Source organism: Onychomys torridus, chromosome 6 (genome assembly GCF_903995425.1).
Source record: "Onychomys torridus chromosome 6, mOncTor1.1, whole genome shotgun sequence".
In the NCBI taxonomy this organism is placed as follows: Eukaryota; Metazoa; Chordata; class Mammalia; order Rodentia; family Cricetidae; genus Onychomys; species Onychomys torridus.
Genome location: NC_050448.1, coordinates 126,999,540 through 127,016,713, shown reverse-complemented (window position 1 = coordinate 127,016,713; position 17,174 = coordinate 126,999,540). Strand labels below are relative to the sequence as shown.

The 17,174-nt window shown below is 37.6% G+C and overlaps 1 protein-coding gene across 1 annotated transcript in view; it reads right to left on the bottom strand.

Moving 5' to 3' along the window:
• The window catches only part of Adgrl4 (adhesion G protein-coupled receptor L4), a 106,077-nt gene extending 91,981 nt beyond the window's left edge, over positions 1–14,096 (bottom strand). Inside the window, exons 1-2 of the mRNA XM_036190261.1 lie at positions 13,993–14,096; positions 12,548–12,697 (exon numbers count right to left, since the gene is read on the bottom strand). Coding sequence (XP_036046154.1) covers positions 12,548–12,697; positions 13,993–14,014 — 172 coding nt within the window. The 5' untranslated portion in view covers positions 14,015–14,096. The remainder of the gene's footprint in view (positions 1–12,547; positions 12,698–13,992) is intronic.
• Between the last annotated feature and the right edge of the window lie 3,078 nt (positions 14,097–17,174).

The following is a 17,174-nucleotide window of genomic DNA, read 5'->3' as shown; positions in this document are numbered from 1 at the left end:
TGGTCACTTACCTCTGAAGAAGTTTCCAAAGCAACAAATTAAAACTCAGGCTTCCCTGATTGATCACTCAAAATGAAACAGGAAAAAAAGATATAGGGAACAAATCTACCTGAAATTCTGTGCTTCCTTTGCTTATTATTATTTTTTTATATAATCACAGTTGACTATACTGAGTATTCCTTTCTAGTCAAATATTTGTGTTGAAATTATATATCAGAGAGTTTCTATTTATATAATTATTAGATAGTGAATAAAATTTAACAAAGGCAAGTGCTGGACTAAAATAGAAATTCCATGCATGGTGCTCCATGGTGCTCTTGTTTTTTAGTGTGTGTGTGTATGTGTGTGTGTGTGTGTGTGTGTGTGTGTGTATGTTCATGTGTTCGTGTGTGCATGTGTGTGCATATATGTGTGTGTGTATGTGTGTTCATATCCATGCTAGGGTATGTGTGCATTTGTGTGTCAGCACACACAGGATAGAGGCTTATGTGGACTTTCTTTCTTGATAACCCTCCACCTTATTTGATATCTCTTCCTCATTCTTCCATCATGACTCATGAGGTTCCTGGGAATCTAAATTCAAGTCCCCATGCTTGTGCAGCAGGCACTTTACCCACTGAGCCACCTCTCTAGCTCACTATTCATAATGTCATAGTAAATTCCATATATGAAAGGCACCAGGTCCTCTGCATATATGCTGTGGCTGCCAGCTTGGTATTTTTGTGGGACTCCTAACAGTGGGAGCAGGTGTATAGCTGACTCTTTTGCCTGCTTTTGGGACTCTTTTCCTCCTATTGGGTTGCCTTGTCCAGCCTCAATATGAGGGTTTTCACCTTGTCTTATTGTATCCTGTTTTGTCCTGTTTGGCTGTCATCTCTTGGAAGCCTGCTCTATTCTGAAGAGAAAAGGGTGGGGAGAGTGCATCTGGGGAGTGGGGAGGGGAAAGGAGCTAAGAGGAGTGTGTGGGGGGAAATGGTGCTTGGGATGTATTATATGAGAGAAGAATCTATTTTCAATTTTAAAAAAAGAGAGGAATAGCAATATGGGAAGGCATTGTTTACAGGTGAAGCATGTTACAGATTGACAAGACATTTTGTTAGTTTCTAAGAACACAAATAAGAATAAGAAAAAGTCACCAAGGTATTCAGTCACTACTGAAATGCACATAGACATTCTGGAAACGCACTTCAAAAGTTTATTGATCTAAAACAAAATGAAATTGCTATGACATGAAAAAAACTGTAATTCATAATAAATAGAATATTTTAGTCTTACAAAGAAATTGACTTATGAGTTGTGCCTTAGACAATGAATATTAGCTTATACCATTCCCAATATTGAAATAACTTGGTTTCTACCATTAATGCTAACTGATCAATCTGTCTCATTCACTGTCCCTGATACAAAGATGTGTGTATGTGAGATAATACCTATTGCCCTATATATGCACACATTCCACAAAGGGTAAACTCACAACTGCTGGTGATGATAACTAAATTTCCATAAGTAGATAGACAAATACAAAATCTGCTTTGCTAACTTATTTGTTTTTATTATTCAGAGATGCTAATGCAGTACCTGTCTCCGGTATCTTATTATATTTAGTAGCTTACATTTTAGTATTGTAACTGTAATATATACAGGAAGAATCTCTGAAGACTGACTCAAAAGTTCATTTAAAGGAAGAAGAAGAAGGCAAAGAGTTATCAGCTATCTGCTAGCCTCGGCTGATTTACAGCACCTGCCTGGTGATGTTGAGAGATGGTCCGAGGTTACATATGGCTGAGCAGAAAGTAGCATCTGTACTTGGGGCCTTAAGTGAGGAGGAGATGGTACAAGAAGATGAAAATGTCTTTTGCATTGGCCATACCAGCTCCAAAGTTTAGCTAAAACAACACTCAGTGATATGTGCATGAATTTTATATTTCTGTCTTCTCTATTCTGTGTGCTAGCTGTTCTCATGAGACAAGAACCCCAGGAATGAGAGACTGTAGTTTTAATCTTCTGGCATTTTACTGTTATCACTCCACAGTATGGTGCAGTGTGCATGTGAAGGTCAGAGGACAGAACTGGTTCTCTCCTTCAGTCATGGGTTCTGGAGTTTTAACTCAGGTTGTTAGTCATCCATGGAAAGCATTTTTCCCACTGCTCCACATCCCAAAGCCTCTTTACTGTTTCTAAGCACACTTTGCAATACTGAAATTTCACCAGCTGATTGCCTTGACATCCTTGATACTGCAGAGGGATACGAAGAGAATCTAGATGCAAGAAAGTGAGAGACACGGCAAGTTTAGGACATATCACATAAAGATGTGTTTGGTATGCCCCCTCTTTCATGTTTTGACACCTATTCCATTTTTTGTAGTTTAGATGCAAAATTGGTTAAGATTTTCTTGAGCATATTTATATTCAACATTTCCCCTTGAAATTGTTCCCATTTTATTTCTCAGGCTGTTTTCCTATTTATTCCCTTTTACATTCACAGTATTGTCTTTTCTTCAGTGACTGGTTATGGTTCAATGATGGTCACACATTCAATTATAGAGTAATGTGATATTACATATAACTTGGGTCAGATCTTTTTCTATGAGCCATGATAGTCTGTATAACATAAGAAAATTCATAGTTTTCTGTGTACATGATGGGGGAATAGCATTCATTTTTCTGCATTATTCCAGTATTGTAGGTGGTAAGAAAGCACAAATTTGGCATCAACTTCCACCAACAAGGGTTCCAATCATCACTGGAAGATGATCAAGCTTCCTTTGGAGCATTCATTTGGTTTTATCTGGGCTAATCAATGGTATATAACAGTCTTCAATATGTGTAGCCTTTGGAAAATAGTGTATTAACCAATCTAGAAACCTAGATTTTCACTCTATTTATTCAAAAGTAAAGAGTACCCTCACTACAAGGGCAGTTTATCATCTTAAGGCACTAATTTTGTGTGCAGCCAGTGGGCCCTTCAGAGCTCCCATGAGCTGAGTCTTCAGTTTTGGACATCTCATGTTCCCCTGTGAGGTCCCCGGTGTGAAGCTTCTTGCCTTCCAGGAGTGTATGGAAAATAGGTAAACACTTACACTTCATTTATGGCTTTTACTAATGCAGTAAAAGTTATAAACATTGTTTAGTTCCATTAATTTAGGAACTAAGTTATAGTTTATACTTGCAATTCCAGTGACAGCATTGTGGGTGGGATAAAGAAGGTGAGGGCTACGCTAGAAGTCAAACCATTTGCTTTTACTTCAGTGAGATTTAATTTCCTTATTTGCCAGCCTACCTCACTCAGTAGTTTGAAGATTGTCTAAAATATTTGTTTGAATATGTTTTTCCCTATCAAATTACTTATCTATAAATTGGGATAATACTAGCTTATATTTCTGAGAGTTATTTTGAGAATTGAATCCATGAATATGTGTAAAGTCTTTAGAGTAGTGTATAACTTGTATAAAACATTAAAGTTAACATCAGTATATCTCCAATTTTGTTAAGCTGTGATCCTGAAACAATTTGAACATTATAAAGATTAACTCATGTAGAAGAGAAAATATACAGGAAAACAAAAATAAGATATGTTGATTTAGTACCACCACTTAAGGGGGCTACAGGTAACTGACATTCACAGAACAAAGGAAATGTCACCAATTATCCAAAGTGGAAGCATTAAAGATCCAAGAACAATGGAACTCTGACACAGAAAGCAGATACCTGGATGTAGTGCTTATTTTATGATACTGGAGGCAATATATATTTTTAAATGTTTTTACATCTGATAGAGGGCTAATATCCAGAATATATAAAGAACTAAGAAAACTAGATATGAAAAAATAAATACCACAATTAGAAAATGGAATACAAGTCTATACAGTTAGTTCCTAGAAGAGAAAACCCAAATTGTTGAGAAACACAAAAATATTTAGCATCCTTAGTCACCAGGAAATGCAAATCAAAACTATTTTGAGATTTAACCTTATACCATAAGAATGGCTAAGATCAATAGAACAAGTGACAGCTCATGTACAGATGTGGAACAAGGGGAACACTCATCTGTTACTGATGGGACTGAAAACTTGTACAGCCGCTATGGAAATCACTGTGTTCCCTAGAAAACTGGGAACAGATATACTTCAATATCCAGCTAATCCATTCTTGGGCATATACTCAAAGGATGCTTCATCTTACCACAGAGACACTTGCTCCAAAGTTTACCTATTCATAATAGATAGAAATTCGAAACACCCTAGGTGTTCCTCAGAAGAATGGATAAAAGTATTCTTCATTTATACAATGGAGTATTATTACTCAGTCATCAAAAATAAAATCATGAAAATTTCAAATAAACGAATGGTGCCAGAAAAAAATCAGCTTGAGTAAGGTAAACCATATTCAGAAAGAAAAACATGGTTTGTATTTGCTTTTATGTGGATATTAGCAGTTAAGTCAATGATAAGCAAGCTACAATGTATAGAATCGCAGAGGTTATGTATGTGTAATGTGTAATTACATTACTTGTGTAATGTAATATGTAACCACAGAGTAATGGAATAGTTGAGGGGCAGATAGATCTAATTAGGAAAAGGAAATAGAATAGATAGGGATGAATGAGAGGGGCATGGAACAAGAGGATCAAATGGAGAGAGATGGGTGAGGGAGGGAACACAGGGAGAGGCAGCTAAAATTAAGAGCTATTGGAGGGATACTATGGAAACCTAATAGCAAGCATCATTGATACAGGAAGGTACTCCACAGTATCCAAAAGAGAAATGTACACATCAAGCCAGCCACAAATTCTTTAATCTACAATGGTGTCCTGGCTACAAGATATGTTGTGGCAATGATGGCACATATCTTGTGGGAATAACAAATCAATATTTGATTTTACTTAAGGCATATTCCATGAGAAGGAACCCATACCTAATGCTGCTTGGGTGACCAATAACTTAACACTATACTGCCCAAGATCTTTGTTTAAAAAAGTAGCAATAAAAAAGCTCCTATGACATGCTGTTATACTCATAGATCAGTGTTTTGCTCATTCAGCATCAGAGAAGCCTCCTCCTGCAGTGGATGGGAACCAATGCAGATACCCACAGGCAAACATTACCCCAAAAGTGAGAGACCTTGGAACACTCAGCCCTTAAAGGGATATCTCCATCTAATCCTTCCCCTCCAAGCCCAAGGAATCATCCAGAAAAGGGGGCAAAAAGAGTGAAAGAGCCAGAGGGGATGGAAGACAACAAGAAAACAAGACCCTCTAAGCACATATGAACTCACAGAGGCAGAGGCAGTGTTCACGGCCTGCATATTTCTGTACCAGATTCTTTATGTATATATTATAGCTTCTGTGAGTATGCAAATGAGTAGGTCTCCATTTCTTGTGTCTTCTCTTGAACTGTTTTCCTTCTACTAGTTTGTTTTGAACAATTTTGAGGTATTTTTTTTGTTTTATCATATTTATTTTATTATATTATATTTATTATATTATTATCCCTTAGTAGCTAGTTTGTTTTGAAATGAGAGACTAAAAATAAGTGGATCTAGATGGGAGGGGAGGTGGGGAGGAACTAAATGGACTAGATAGAGGGGAAACTGGTCAGGATATATTATGTGAGAAAAATATGTATTTTCAATAAAAGGGGAAAAGAGTATGGATATTTGCTTATATATATGTGGGTCCCACATGTGTGCCATGGACTGGGGAGATGGATCAGTAGTCAAGAGCATTTCTTGCTCTTGCCTAGGACTTGGGTTCAGTTCCTAGTACTCACCTGACAACTCACAGTCTGTCACTCTAGTTCCAGTGTCTCAGACACCCTCCTCTGGCTTCCTGAGGCACTGAAATCACACATGCACACAGAAGTAGACAAACCATCACATACATTAAAGATATCTTCTTAAAGAAAGGACAAAAGGAGGGTAGGACAAGAGAGTAGAAGAATGAAAAATGGGAATCTGGGAAGAGGAAGGTAAGAGGAACTGAGGAAAGAGCAAATGTCAAGAACAGCTCAACTCTGCTGAAGATCTACGTTTCACACAATACAATTAATATTACTGTCATTTTGTTCTAGCAGGAATTATGCTTGTGCCTTGGACTTAATACTCCTTCTGTATTCTGTTTCCATAGATTATTTCATCTCAGTCCTTAGAAAGCTCCTGTAACACTATTTGTATATCTTTGCTGGTGTCATTGCTCTTCACATTATGATATCATTTTTTTTCCCAGTAGAGTTCTATAAGCATCGGTGTGCTCCTTAGATAATGATGAAAACTCATTTTATTACTTATTTATTTCTTGATACATGTATTTGTTTTGTGTGCATGTGTGCATATGTATGAGCAAGTGGCCACAGAGTCTGTGAGAAGGTCAGAAGACAACTTGCTGGAGACAGTAAGTTATTTCCTTAATTTGTCCTGGGAATGAGACTCATGACATTGACATGGTGATAGGCTCCTTTACCAGTGGAGCCATCTTGCTTGCCATGAATGCTGCTTTGTGAAGTTTCTCACATTTATAGTACGAACCAGTATCTCCTTGTTTTCCCTGGGTTGTTTTGTGATAGACATGTTCCATACTATGAAAAGATGTTTATACATGTGCTCAAGCTGTCCACATTGCATCTTTCCTGACATGTCCTGTCCTGACCTGGGACAATGGTTTGTCTCACTCAGATTCCATTCAAACCCCAAACATTGCTTTACTTCGTGAATGTTTCTGCCAGGAGAGAGCCAGTCTCTCACATCCATTCTCACACTTACACAAGCCCTATATTGTATAAGTGTTGTTTAGACATATACAGGAAATCCATATGGACCAAACCTTCTCCTATTACTTGCTTTTCATACTTTCCCCCTCGTGGCAAGGTGAATACTCTCTTCTTTCCTATACCTACAATAGTTGTGCACCAAAGTGCAACCAAAAGTGTGTTGAAATGCATAATTAAGAGCAATATAGATAGCAAAACTAAGAAATACTGTGTTAGGATGAAATAGTTTCAACAATTTCATGAGCCTTTTTATTGTGCATTACAATTTGTATGTAGATGTATCCTGCTTGTTAAATAAGAAACACAGAGCCAGTTGCAGAGTTAAAAACCATGAGGTCAGAGCCAAAGCGGAAAACCTTACCCTTCACTGCTTCTGTGGTTCCTCCTCTCCGCAAGAGATCTACTTCTGTGCATCCTGTCTATTTAAAGACTTTCTATTCTCCTCCCTCATTGGTTGTAAACCCAGCCATATGACCTCCTCGTCACTGCCTGTTTGTACAGACCTCCAGGTCTTCTATGGTTGGTATTGAAATTAAAGGCGTGTGTCTGCTATACAGGCTATGTCCTTGAACACACAGAGATCCGCCTAGCTCTGCCTCCCAAGTGCTGGGATTAAGGGCATGCCCCACTACTGCTCGGCTTCTGCTCTGGCTTGCTCTGACCTCAAGGCAACTTTATTGACATACAAATAAAATCACATTTCAATACATATAAAATATCACTATATTTCCCCTTTTCTATTTTAATAAAAAGAAAAAAAGGAAAAAGTTATAACTAATATAAGAAAAACTATATACAAAAGTACAATAACTATATATACCATATATACAAACAATAAATACCTAAACAATGTCTAGTCCATTTGTAATTGACAAATTCAGAGAAAATAATTCCATTATCTATCCTATTTTGGTAAGTCCAGAATGTACCTGATTCACTTTTTATCCTAACTTATATAGCTAACGGAACTGTCTTATAACGTCTTTCAAATTTATACACTTACAGCTCTTAGTGAGTTTTTCTGAAATCCTTAACAAAGATAATGATAACTATAACTAACTGATCTTCAACTCCCTCAGAGACCCAAGAAGGAAATAATACTACCTAATAAAAAATAAAAACAAGAAGTGCATGCAAGCAGCTTCAAAAAAAAATGTGAGTTGACAGAAACAGCCAGCAGGAGACACCGCCAGCTGCCGCCATGAGAAGCAACATGTAAAGACACTGGTAAGCCACAAGCCATGTGGCAAAGTATAGACTAACAGAAATGGGTTAATTTAAGATAGAAAAAGTAGATAACAAGAAGCCTGCCACAGCCATACAGTTTGTAAACAATGTAAGTTTCTGTGTGCTTTCTTGGTTGGGTCTGAGCGACTGTGAGACTGGCAGGTAAGAGAGATTTGTCCTGACTGGGCCAGACAGGAAAACTCTAACTACATTTGTACACATATTTCTTCCTTTCTGAAAGTAACCTCAAATGTCTAGGCACAACTAAATTTCAAATAAACCATGATCATTATCTCCATGTGTCTACTAAACATCTAATTTCTGCTCAAAGGCATTGCTTTCTATGCCTGGCATTAAAGACTCTGCTATGTTGGCATTCATTGTCATTGTTAGAAAGTCACTGTCCCAGGGTCTGGGTATTGTCTCTGCCAACTATTCCTAGATAATATGGAGATCACATTTCCATGGCTCTTTTTTTCTTGTGCACAAAATGCTGTGGCATGGTGCTTAATAAACGCTAGTATGATCAGTTATAGTGGAACGTGGAAGTCAAAATAGTACCTATTCTTTATGTTTAAAAAACTCTACCTTTAAACTGAACATGGATGGGGTAGAAGTACATCACCTATGATGTGCTTACAAATGTATTGTTCTGATGTTTATACAGGTTTCTACAATGATGCATTGTCAAACATTTGCTTACTCTACCATATAGGTTAATCTTTTTAATACACAAAATTTATTGTGTAACTCAGTTACTTTTAGAATTTGTGATGTTTCTTCTTTGCGAATCAAATCCTATTCATAGTATCAGCACCCTGACTGGCCCTACAGTTAATGCATTCTGCCATCATGCATGAGTACTTGGAGCTTCTGGAAGACTTCAGATGTGTTCAACTTCTAGTCTCATTTACTGCTTTTTGTCATTTAGTTTATTCCAATGAAAAAGCGACTTATATTACAGAAATTGACCAGACTCTTTATTGGTCAATACTGTGCATTTGCCTGCTCTCTCATTGCTACTTTGGACATCATGAAAAGTAGAATTTAGTTTTCTATTATTAGTCTCAATGTCATTTTGATGTGTCATGCTTCTACATTCTACAGATTCACTTTATAGCACCACTTCAAACCATTTAACAGATATTTAACTGCCCCACTACATTCTTTCTATGCCAAAGACAATCGCTTATTTATATTTTCAGTCTAGGGCCATGGGGATATTCTTAGCCATCTACTCATGACTAATGAAGTCATGGAACCTAGAGGAAAACCTACCATTGCTACTCCCTTACACAAGTAAAATTTCTTCCTGCATTCTAAATACTTATCCTTTTACCCACAGATAAATATAGCTCTTAACCTTCATGAATGAAGCTTCTTTTGAAGCAATTACAGCCACAAATGGTTAAAATGCAGAGAAAACTTATGGGGTGTACAACTTAAGCGGATACACCTACAACATAACTCCTACACCCAAGGCTCAGATAAAACATGAAAGAGTCAACAGAAAACTTGTAAGAGCCGGAGGACTAGGATGTCTGCTGAGAGACTGTGTCTTCCATATAGGACAGAAAGGCTGCATCTATGAAATCTCAGCAATATGGTAACCTATACAGAACTTGAAATATGACAATATCAGTTGACATGCCAATATGGATGAAAGAACACTCACAAGGCCCTATCCCTACATGGAGAGCTACAGTTGATTAATGACGACTGACAGAGGAACAATTAATCTTCCCTAGGCAGGAGTAAACTTAGTTGATTATACATTACCAAGTGGTCACCCCTAAAAACATGTACATGCAAGCAACACTAAATGGTCTGAATTCAGGAATTTATATATATATATATATATATATATATATATATATATATATATATATATAAATTCAGGAATTTATATATATATATATATATATATATATATGTGTGTGTGTGTGTGTGTGTGTGTGTGTGTGTGTGTGTGTATGTGTGTATTACTATTTAAAGAAAAACTTACAGCTGTACAATAGGACAACATTGGTGAAGCAATTTTTCTCACTGCTTCTTGGCTGCATCCCTTGATCTGTTCTCCAAAGATAAAAGGGACCTTTAACAGGGGAGGCATTGTAGTAACTCATGCCTTGGAATCAATGTGCAAGAGTTATTATCAGTCTCAGTGATGATAGTGATGAGGATAATGATGATAAAGTTGACCAATGACTACCTGTCAAGTAATAAGCTGATTAGGTAAGATTAATTTATTATTGCTAAATCTTGTTTGTTTGGAACCATGTAAGCCGTATTCTAGGTGACTTGTTTAAAATGGACTTTTGTCTTACAGTTTGTGGGAATGAATTATCACCAAAACATGTATCTGGTATTTTTTAAATAAAATCAAAATTCTGTATTGATTATGATGGAGATAGTTATGATACTGGAAAGAAAACAACTTCTAATTTTAAATCACTTGGCATCTTTATAGCTGAAATCTTATCCAGACATTTCTTACTGACATGGTGCCAAGCTTGCAAAGACACATAAGAAATATGAGATAGATCTATTTAGAGATAAAAATCCAACAAAACAATCTTCATAGTCAACCTATAATCTATACTTTTCAGTAACTGAAAATGTGATGTTTTAAGTTTGATTCTAAAGAATATATTAGCATACCTGCTGCAAAGATGTTGAAAAGAGGAAAATCACTCTTTAGCAGTTTCAGAAGACATTACAACCTCAGATGATGACTGCTGAATCAAGTGAATACGAAAGTTTCTTTAAATAGAAATGACATTTAACTTAATGAGGTTTTTAAAAAGAAATAATTTCCATCACCATTTGTGTTCAGAATGAGAAAAAATTGCAAGTCACAGTTCCTTCTGTTTTTTTCTTTCAACAGTAAATATTTTCTTTCTTTCTTTCTTTCTTTCTTTCTTTCTTTCTTTCTTTCTTTCTGTCTTTCTTTTTTCAGGCAGTGGAAGCATAAACAACACTATGTATTGGAACATATATTTTTCAAAGAAATCCTGAAAGCCATAATTATCAGCTCATTGGTTTACAAAGGCCCAAACCAATACTCTGTTGACGTTAATGATGGTAATCATGACAGTAAAAGTATCTAAATCACAGAAAGGCAATGCTGTCTGTTAGCAATGATTAGTGGGAAAGCATGCTGAGATATTGGAAGCAATATTTTGAAGGTCATTCAGCTATCAGCTTGCCTTCATGCTATTCAATTAAATATACACTAAAACATCTGTGATTATTTATGGAAAGTAGTTTGTAGTGCTTGTAGTATATTACAAATTCTGGCTGCATGTAAGAACAGAAATGGCTGATCTAATGCACCATTAAGCAAACTGCATCTTTGCTGTACATTTTTTAAGCATTAAACTAATTATGATGAGGTTTGAATTTTACTATATGCTGCATATTTAATCTTTTTAAGAGCCTATCAAGTTGTATCACGAGACACAACTTGTTTATGCTATAAGCAACAACATGCAATATTAACAAAGCACAAAATCCTAGCTTAATTAGAAAAAGTCCATGTGTTCTTAAATACATTTAGAAGTATAACACCATATAGCTCTAATGTGAACTTAGTATTTAATTATACTTGAAACTAATTTATATGGCTTGCAACATTTTTCCCCTTCTCCATCTCTCTGTACAGAATGTTTCACTAATGATCTACTTAAAAAGTAGCCTCTGTTGAGGATCATGGGAAACAAGAAAGAGGAAGTGAGTCTTGTTAGCAGGGAGAAACACTGGCTGAGGTGATCACAGTGTGGAACTCAGCTCAGTTAGATTACCAGGTGGCATTTGTTCATCCTATCCAGTCAATTCTCTGAACTGCATACAAAGACCTTTCCCACCAGGCTCCGTCTGGGCTCCATCATGACATTCTACAGCAAAATCTACTCAGATAAGAAAGAATCTATTTTAAAATTCCCTTCTCTCCTTCCTTCCTTCTTTCCATACTTCTACCTCTTTGTCTTCCCCTTTCTCTCTTTTCTGTACCCTTTTCCTTTCTCTCTATACCTTACTCTCCTTTCGTCTTTTCTTACGAGAGGATCTGTATTGGGCAGGCTACCCCAAACCTGCTATCTTCCTATCTGTCCTTCCACAAAGCATTCTGATTACAAATGTGCACCACCACAACACAATTCTATTTCCTATGCTTAACATCAAACTTGAACTTAAGTAGTTAACTACTACAGAAAACATCCAGTGAACACACATGCCAATATCGACTGGGCTGTGGGAACTCTCAGGGCTATTAAGCCTCTTTTTTTTTTTTTTTTTTTTTTTTTTTTTTTTGGCTTGGGCATTCTGGCTTAATGACAAGCAAGCTTTAACTTTCAAAATAAAAAAAATATGATGAGTAAGCAATATCAATGTTAAAAATGCATTTTGACATAGGAAAATCATGCTTGTTGATCAGTTAACTAAGTTTCTTTTTAAAATTCATATGAGCTTCACAGTACAGGTGAAGCAAGAGAGCAGGGAAGAGTCACACAGAACTGAATCACATGAGCAGATCAAAAGAGATCAAGACTATTTACCTTCACAAATTGTGACGCCATTTCCAGAGAACCCCACACTGCAGAAGCAGGCTTCCACACCGTTGTGGATTTCACACTTGGCATTTGGGAGACACGGTGTCTTGGTGCAATTTTGTGTGTAGCAACAATTCAACAAAGTGGAGAAACCCACTAAATAAAATCAAGATATAGACCTTGTCAAAAACAACAGACTTCCCATTCTTGTGTTAAAGATTAATACCCTACAAATGCGCTTATTTCTCTTCATCTAGAAAGGTGAATTATGAAAATTTCCCAATGACTCATTAATTAAATCATAGAAGAAAAGTGACTAAGCCTAAAGATTAAGGAGTGTATCATGCAAATTTCATAGAACTAAAACATAATGGAGAATCCAGCTTTATAAGAAAACCTATGAGGTCACACAGTTCTGAAAACTCAGTACTTCTTGTCACTGGAATGAAGTGCTTACTTGCAAAGGTGTTGCCTGACTGCAAAGCAATTTCCCTTCTCCTGCTCTGGGAGTCACCTTTTCCCTCCAGAAATCAAGTTAAATTGAGTATCTGGATCTTCACAAACTAAAGTCTTTTGTTTTTAAGATGTTACTTGTCATATCTAGGAGGAGAAGAAATGCATGTCCCTTCCCATCTCCTAGTCTTCTGGCAATTGTTATTCTGCCCTTTTCATTACAAAAATGCCTTTCCTAGTATCTCGTATTAAGAGAAATTAAAACAAAATTCACCATACTGTTCTACAATTGATCTCTCAGCCACAGAACACCTGCCCAACATGACAAACAAAACTATGTTTTGAGGACTGTTAGGAAACGATAAGCGAAATCATAGAGTGTTTCTTTTTATTGTCTTGTTCCAAGCCCACTTAAGAGCAAGCTTGGGCCGGAACAGGGATGAATCACAAAGCCATTGTTTCGAAAACAGTTATCTTGGATAAATTGTCCTTATCTGGTACCTAGAGATTTTTACACAGTCAATTTTAAATCCCAGCCCTTTATAAAACTATATGTACTTCTTAAACCTGGATTAATTTGGCTTCAAATAAGTGATTTATTATCTCTCCCCATGCATCACAAAACAGGGTTTTAAATGAACCAAAAGTCCAGGCAGGCAGTAGCCTTAAAATGTCAGGAAGCCTCTCTCTCAAGTATTTGTGGTTTAGATTTCCCAAGTTTCTTGGAGGCGATCACAAGAAAGGTCAAAGTCTGAGACTTCGAAGACTTTTGAGATTTCTCCAGCAAGAATAAATAGGTAAAAGCCCTGGGTCGTAAGTAGCAAGATCCAGAGAGGAAAGGCCAAGCAGAAAAAACATCCTGTGAAAGTCCAAGTCTGTTTTCCTTGGAGACCTTGCCAGACACACTTAACACTTGAACCCCAGCTAGTGAAAAGTCTCATTCTCTGCTTCCCTGCAGGTGGGCACTCTGCAGCCTCCCAGGCCCAGCCCATACTCACCTAGAAGCGGGAGGAGTCTCATTGGAAGCCACGGAGCTGGCGCTGAGGGCTCAAGGCTGGAGTGTGGGTCTGTCCTGGAGCTGGCCAGGCGCAGCCAGGGTCCTGCTCAGTCCCCTGTGACGCACAGCTTCCTCCTGTCACTTTCCGGCTTCTTTTGTGTGAATATGTACACAGCCCTGAGTCTGCAGGCCACGTCCGGCCCCAGGCCTCTTCACCCAAACAGCTTGGGCTCCATTCCCAGGCAGTGGCCACAAATTCCCCATAGGATTACAACTGGGACTCTGATGTGGCTTCCCATTGATCCAGGAGCAGCCACCAGAGTATCCTCAAAGCTTGTGCTCACAGATCTTACAGACCTGTTGGGAACTCTGTCTGGGATAGTGTCCAGAAGAGAGCACTCACATTGCAGAGGGCCTCTGACTCCTCTTCTGTTCACTGAAAGCTGTCCCAAGGAAAAGGAGCTAAGATGGCAACCAGAGCCCACTGTCCCTGGAGCACTTTGTCAGTGCTCAGTTTTTACCTGATGGGAGACCAAGGACCCAGGAGTAAAACTGTGGTTAAAGACAGAGTGAAAAGTAGAAACACAAACAATAATAAAGGTCAAGTTTTCAGCTAAAAAATGTGGAATCACAAAACGTTCTTTTCTCTTTTGGAACTAAATGTGGAGTACGATTCACCATTGCATCCCCCAACTCATCACACCCCCTGGACAATTTGTGCATCATACTCAACTTTGTTTTAATTGTTTGTACACGAGTCCATTATGTGAGTGATTCTCTGTCAGGTTGGAGAATAGAAACGTAGGAAAGATAACAAGACCCAGAGATGGCCGATGACGCAAAGGAAACAGCGTCTTCCAGACGCAACAAGACTGACGCACATGTGAACTCATGTATGTAACAGCAAGCATAAGACCTGCACAGATGCAAACCAACCTCTGGACATTAAGGCCCACCCCTAAACAAGAAGCTATTTGCAATTGATTCCTGCTGGGGAAGGGAAAATCAATTTTTTCCCAATGAAGTATCACTAAGGTATATCAACCACAGTCCAAGGCAGGCCTCATACCCAAGAGCTGCCTACACAAAAAGACTATACACTATTTTATGGACTTTTTGTTTAGCTTTGTTTTGGAATTTTTTGTCTTCTAAGGTTTTTAAATTTTTTGTCATAAATTTTGTTTTTCTTTCATATATTATATCCTGAACAGTTTCCCCTCCTTGCATTCCTCCCAGTACCCAACAACCTTTCACCCTCCCTCTCCCCCAGAACCAACCCTCCTCCATTTCTCTTGATTTTCATTTATTTGAGCATGGAAGAGAGGAGAAAATTAAGTTGGCTTAATCAGGGTAGAGAGATGGGTAGGATCTGTGAGGATCAAAATTTCAAATAAAGAAAGAAAGAAAGCTACTCAAATCGAAAAAGGAAGTAAATCTAGCTTAAAAATAAAAGTGACTCGCAGACAAACTAATTTATAATAACAGAAAGTAGACATGCATTTGCCTGAGATGGGGACAAGTGGGGACGGGCTGCAGAAAGGTGCATGGGGAGCCTGGGGATAGAGGGATGTCACCTCTACTGAACTGGAGATGACATGAATGTGTGTGTATTGGTGAAATTATTAAGGCCACTCCACGTAGTTAAAAGGGAGGTTTATTTTGTGGGGTAACTTACAAATGAAGGGATAGGTTACAGGGTCTGGCAAAGGTATGGCACAGTCTGGTGGTGTTCTCTGGAGAACTCTGCTCAGTCTACCTCCAGGGTCCAGGGTTCTGGAAACAAGAGAGGCCTCTCCTCTTGATCCTGGGTCTTCAGCCTACTCTCTCAGCCCTACCTTGTAGGCATGACCGAAGCCTCAATGGGTGTTGGAACTTCCAGGCCAATACTGGGATGTCTATCCACTACATCTCCCCCTTTTGTCTAAAAAAGAAGGTTCTAACCTAATACAAGACTATATACAAAGAAATGGTTATCAAATATTGTCTAGGAGTAATGAGGGATAATGACCTAGATAAGATGGAACTACAATCAATGCAAACAATGTCAAGCAAAAAACACATACTAAAATCCAGGGAAGTCTAGAGCGTGGGTAGGTAGCATGTTACAAAGATCATTCCAAAAGGTGTCCTAATCTCAAGAACCTGAGTCTAATATTTAATATATTCTATCTAAGATATTAGGGGCTGGAGAGATGGCTAAGAGGTTAAGAGCACTGACTGCTCTTCCAAAGGTCCTGAGTTCAATTCCCAGCCACCACATGGTGGCTCACAACCATAAGTAATAAGGTCTGGTGCCCTCTTCTGGTCATACATGCTGTATACATAATAAACAAACAAACAAACAAACAAACAAACAAATAAATAAGTCTTAAAAAAGGGGGTGGTGGTGGAGAGAAGGTCTCCAACTAAAAATGGCACCAAACATGTTAGCAAGAGTTTCCACCTAAAACCTTAAAAAAAAAAAAAAAAAAAAAAAAAAAAAAAAAAGGTTAAGAGATTCTTGTGTCCCAAATCACAAGACCCCTCTTGTGTGGGACAAAGAAAAACCAATATTTTTATTTAAATCAGGTTGATTATAAATGTAATCTCTTTCTAAAGAAGAAAAGGGGATATGATATAGATATAATAGGATGAAAGAGAAGAGCAACAACTTGTTTAAAATGTTTTATCTTGGTATAGATTTTAGGCTATTGATACAAACTTAAAGCTAATTTTGTTATACTGTATATATATTTCTACTCCCATTTGAGGTATTATGTTTTTGCAACTCATTTAGATTGTAATGGATAATTAAGAAATACAGATCAATTAGTCTTCTATGATAGTCAAACTTATATTCATGTTAAGTTTTCCAGGTATACATAGATATATTTCAGATAGACAGGTAATCTTCAAACACTTCAAAGGTCTACAGAATATGGCACTTAAAATATTTTTAAAATTTAGACTTTCTGGAGAGTGAGACATGTCTGCTTCTGGCAGCACCAATTTACTTCAGAGAGAAGGATGGATATTGAAAACACTTCATATGGAGTTTATCTTCACCTTGGCAAAAATAGCCATTTGGGTAAGAAACTGTTCTTACCTGGACTGCTTGATCAACTGGACATGCAGGACCCATAGAAAGGTGACCACTGAACTTTGCTTGACAAAATGGTCCTTCAGGTTCCTGCTTCATAGGGG